Consider the following 5,602-nt stretch of genomic DNA (forward strand, 5'->3'; position numbering starts at 1 on the left):
TTGGGCTGCCACCTTATCATGGTAGAGGGGTTTGAGTGTCTCAATGATCCTAGGAGCAATGCTGTCTGGGGCTTTATGCCTCTAGTAGGGTCACCCAAGGCAGACAGGTCCTAGGTGAGGAACCAGACAAAGCGCAGCCTGAAGACCCCTTATGATGGAAACTAACTTTGGATCTGGCGTTCCCTCACCCGGACGCGGGTCATCGGGGCCCCACTCTGGAACCAGGCCTGAAGGTGGGGCACAATGGCGAGCTCTTGGTGGCCGGGCTTTTACCCACGGAACCCGGCCGGGCTCAGCCCGAAGAGGAGGCGTGAGTCCTCCTTCCAATGGGCTCACCACCTTTCGGAGGGGCCAAAGGGAGTCCAATGTGTTACATCTGTAACACATTGCACTTGTCTATTTGGGGGTCCTGCCACCTGGCAGCCGAGGGAGGGGACCCTGGCAGCCTAGATATCGGCTGCAGAAGCTGGCTCTTGGGACGTGGAACGTCACCTCTCTGGTGGGGAAGCAACCAGAGCTAGTGTGCGAGGCTGAGAGGTTCCGGCTAGAAATAGTCGGCCTCACCTCGAAGCATAGCTCTGGCTCTGGAACCAGTCTCCTTGAAAGGGGCTGGGCGTACTTCCACTATGGAGTTACCCACGGTGGGAGGCGCTGGGCAGGAGTGGGCGTACTTGTTGCCCCCTATCTTGGCACCTGTACGTTGGGGTTTTTATCCCAGTGAATGAGAGGGTAGCCTCCCTCAGCCTAGGGGTGGGAGGTTCTGACTGTTGTCTGTGCTTAGACAACAGTCAGAACCCGTCCTGACTGTTCTGACTACCCACCCTTCTCGGAGTCCTTAGAGGGGGTACTGGAGACTGACCCTCCTGCCTCAAGTGGAGGAGTTTAAGTATCTGGGGATCTTGTTAACGAATGAGGGAAGAATGGAGCAAGAGATCAACAGGCGGATTGGGGCAGCGTCTGCCGTGAAGCGGGCGTTGTACCGGTCCGTCGTGGTGAAGAGAGAGCTGAGCTAAAAAGCGAAGCTCTTGATTTACCGTTTGATCTGTGTTCCCACCCTCATCTATGGTTATGAGCTTTGGGTCATGACCGAAAGAACGAGATCACAGATACAAGCAGCCGAAAAGCGTTTCCTCCGCAGGGAGGCTGGGCTCTCCCTTAGAGTTGGGGTGAGAAGCTCGGTCATCCGGGAGGGACTCAGAGTAGAGCCGCTGCTCCTCCACGTTGAGAGGAGCCAGTTGAGGCTCGGGCATCTGGTCAGGATGCCTCCAGGACGCCTCTCTGGTGAGGAGTTCCGGGCACGTCCCACAGGGAGGAGGCCTCGGGGAAGACCCAGGACACGCTGGAGGGACTATGTCTCTCAGCTGGCCTTGGGACGCCTTGGGATTCCCCCGGAGGAACTGGAAGAAGTGGCTGAGGAGAGGGAAGTCTGGGCCTCCCTTCTTAGGCCCGACCCCACATAAGCGAAAGAAAATGGATGGAGGGATTAATGGATGAAAAACAATTGCCTGAATTATTTTTTTTTTCCTCCAAAAGCCAATCAGCCATCAGTATCGATGGCCACTGAAAGCTTTCAGGTCTCTGGCTGTTGAAATTCATTTTTGTTTGTAAAGTAACAAGCACATTAAAGTTTAATCGTGGAGTTTTTCATTTTGTTTTTAATGCATAAATATTGGCTGGTTATCTGTATCACTCACAAATCTTTTTCCCGCAAAATTTGTGGAAAATGCAGCAAATATAATAAATATAATCCGCAGTTTTACGACTGTAGACACATATAAAAAGAAAACAATAATTTTTGGATTACTTTATTATCTAACTCTCTTGACTAGTAACAATATCAAGGAGAAAAAAAAGATCTTTTGTGTCAAACATCCTGTATGTAGCGGACCTCTGTGTGAGTTTGTGGGGGTGGGCACGCATAAGCCTAAATGTTATCCGTCAATTTACTTATGTTATTTGGCGGCTTGACGCTTTTTCTGTAAGCTAAAAATGAATGAGTGGAGTTTGATCCTTCCCATAGATCTTGGCAGGTCGCCGATTTATTTTTATTTATTTTTTGGTTTGGCGAACTGAAGACCTGACGGGTCACCCGCTTGGATAACCCCCTAATGGTGCGTTCGCACTAAACGCGTTACGCGCTTTTAAAAAACCCTCTGACGCTTCAAGTTGGGCATGTTGCACTTTTGGTGCATTCACACCAAACGCACTTTGAGCGTCAAGCGCGTCTTGTTTATACTATACTATACCAAACTGTACCCATTTGTAGAGACAGCATATATTTATTGCTTTGGACCAAGCTTCACTTCACCATTAAGAATATGATGTAATAATGACAAAACCTTCATATAAGCATGGTGTTTTAATACAGTGGATCTCTGTATGGAGCTGTTCTTGGTCGACTGCAGGCATTGTTATTATGCAATAGTCAGCCACACCCCTACCTCCTCTCAGACTCCTACTGACTGACTACTGACCAGCTCTCCGTCTAACAAGTCCGTGAAGCCTCTACCTCCTGAGTATTACCACAGATGAGTAAATAGAGGACCTTCTGTTTAAGCTGGAAGCGAGAAAGATGCGTCTAGACTCTAACCACCTTCAGATTCTGAGATTATGACCTTTTACAGTTAATGGATCAGACATCCAAATAGCCCGTGGTAGCCTGACTCCAGAAACCACTCCAGTTAACGGTAGCTCTTTCTCTATTAATAACGTGCACTCGTTACAGTCTAGAGAACTTTAGAGACTCGGCACGAGTCCCAAGGTCATTATTTATCATAACTAAAGAAACGTCTGAAACCCCCCAATTCACTAGGATCATGAACATTGATTTTATATTAACCAAAAGAATTACTATTCCTATGACTTAATTAATTTAACTGTCCACAGCATCAAGTAGACTTTAATATTTTAATATTTTATTAGCAAGCTTTAGCAGGGGAAAATGACATACAGCTTCTTCAATCAAAAATCAAAAGATTAAAATACAAAATAATTTTAGAAAACACACTTCCCTCTAGTCTCTATACTGTGTCACTGAACCTTAACAGAGGCTTTGGGATGCAGTTCCACTCTTTCCCAGATGCTGAGTTGATCTTGGCAGCAGAAAACTCTAAATTCCATGGTCAGGGACCCATCTTGCCATAGCAGAGTCCTTTTTAGAATAAATCCAAAGTTGAACTGGTGAATGATCTTCATGAGCTCAGTTCTTTATCCATAGGTGATCTTTGTCTATCCCCCATGTCCACTGCAGCATCGTTGAGATGTTTCTTGGGTTAAGAGTAGGGCAGGTGTCGAATCAGAACCCCGGGCTGTGGATAAACGGATCTTGTTCCTTTCTAAAGCAGTGCGAAGTCTTCACCTTCCCATGGTTTCAAAGTATAGCCCCAATCTTGATCCTGCATCTTCTTGTGGTCTTGACTCGAACGCTGCCGGAACAAAGAACCCCGTTCTTCTCCTGCCTCTACTTTTTATACTCTGTGTTTCAACCGTGTGCGCATCTGTACACAATTATCTACTTCTGCATCTTGCTGTGCTTGCACAATCTCCCGTTGCACCATTTCTCTTGACGTCAACCACTTTGGCTAACCGTTATCTTCTCTCTTGAACTTCCTCTTTTACTCTTGCTGCAGCTCCTATCTGCGCTTAACATCTGGTGGTTTTGCTTATTTCACAATCCCACTTCCTGTTTCTTCCGTACTCACAGTTCTTGCTCTCACACACTCTTTTTTATTCCCACGCAGCCTCTGTTATTGCAACACAGTATTAAGACATCTCATCTAACTTGAATAAGACTATTCATTTATGATTTCTCACATTTACTCTTTAAATCAAGTTCACATAATTCATCACATTGATTAGTGGTACATTATTAAAGTAAGGATTACACAAGTTTTAATCACATGAAATCATAATACTGAATTATTTGTTTCTTCTGGGTTTCTATCACAATAAGAATTATATAAGTTCTGTTGCAATAAAGATTATATAAGTTTCAATCAACATTAAATCATGATTCAAGATTACTTGTTGCCTCTGGGCTTTTATGATTTGTTTTCTGTGTGTCCTGGAAAGATCTCAGTCAGTTCCAACCAGGTTTCACGACAGCATTTATCCTGTAGCCGACATTATCCTGCATTTTTCCAGACACCAGTTTTGAAAATGGAATAAACTTTATTCCTTCCTCTAAATGCTTTGTGTGTGCATGTTCCCCCACAACTTTTAACAAATCTTTCTGATTATTTTTCACCAAATCTGTTTCACTGCAGCGCATTTAATAGCCAGCTGGACCCTACAGCTTTGTCCTCCAGTCATGTTGCGCTTACTTCGGGGCAAATTGCGACAAGCCCAATGAGTTGATTGACAGATGCCATCGTGTCAACTGAACAAGCGCGCGCCTGACATTCAAAGTGCGAAACAGAGGTGATGAAACACCCATGGCCCCCCCACCTCAAAAATTAATCCAGCGCTGCTGATGTCAGAGCATTTCCTGCAACCAATTTTTAAACTCCTGTTCACCATGCTATGTCAGAATTGGTCTATATGGCCTATTCTGACTCTTGGTTCTCCCACTGAGTCTGTGTTATGCAACTGTTCCAGATTAAATTAGGTGATGTGTGCAAAAACCACATCCTGCTCTCTCCATGATTGTTAATCATCGCTTGAGTATACTCCTGTAAAAGATATTTATATTGTGTGATGTGCTCTTTGGAATTCTGTGCTCCCTTAAACAGGGCTGAACTTGTCTGAAAATTAGTCTTCAAACAAAGTAGTGCAGTTTGGTTTGTGTGTGAAATATCTCTGCAGGAACAAGGCATGAAGTCACCCTCTGCCGTGTCTAACCAGTGGGGGTCCTACTTTGTTGACATGCACAAAAGCGAAGGGGGCAACGAGGAGCACCAGAAGCTGACTTGGTGCTGCCACTGTATTCACACATACAGTACCATGGCTATCCCCAGTGTGGAGCACATAGCAGGTAGGTGGGGTAAAAACATACCATATAATGAAGATTAAAATGTGATTACAGTAATATCTGTTAAAAAATAATATCAAATGTTTTATTCCATTTAAAGCGAATCAAAGCCATCACTGGTTCATTCTGCCAACTTCTAGAGTGGTTACTGCTCCACATTCAAAATCATTTGTATGTACAGACAAATTAAAACATACAGGTTGGCCTGTCATGATAACCTTTGTGTTTGTGCGGCACTTTACATTAGCAATTCACTGATACTGGGACATGCTGTAGGCCAGTGGTTTCCAAACTATTTCTGGGCCCCCCTATGATTTACAATTAGCTGTCAGGTTGAACGATGTGTGTGAGCGAAGAGGGGTGGATTCTTAGAGACTCTCAGCCCCGGCTCCAGACGAACAAAGGGGGGGGGCGGTCAACTTTTTGGGGGGCAAAATGAATCGTAGCTGAATATAGACAACAACACCAGTACCCTACAAGCTACTTGTTAACAAGCTTAAGGTGCTGTATTGATATTAGCTAGTCATCTTTTAGCTAACTTTACTTGCATCCAACAGCTTTACTCAGTCGGTTAGTTTGGGGGGAAAAACTGTGAAAAGTTCTTTGCGTTTTGCTGGTTTGCTGCCATGATTC

At 44.8% G+C, this 5,602-nt stretch overlaps 1 protein-coding gene across 1 annotated transcript in view; it reads left to right on the forward strand.

Moving 5' to 3' along the window:
• nt5dc1 (5'-nucleotidase domain containing 1) overlaps positions 1-5,602 on the forward strand; it is a 125,394-nt gene that overhangs the window by 117,803 nt on the left and 1,989 nt on the right. The window contains exon 11 of the mRNA XM_008398592.2: positions 4,804-4,972. Coding sequence (XP_008396814.1) covers positions 4,804-4,972 — 169 coding nt within the window. The remainder of the gene's footprint in view (positions 1-4,803; positions 4,973-5,602) is intronic.

This window comes from Poecilia reticulata, linkage group LG21 (assembly GCF_000633615.1).
Source record: "Poecilia reticulata strain Guanapo linkage group LG21, Guppy_female_1.0+MT, whole genome shotgun sequence".
NCBI lineage: Eukaryota > Metazoa > Chordata > Actinopteri > Cyprinodontiformes > Poeciliidae > Poecilia > Poecilia reticulata.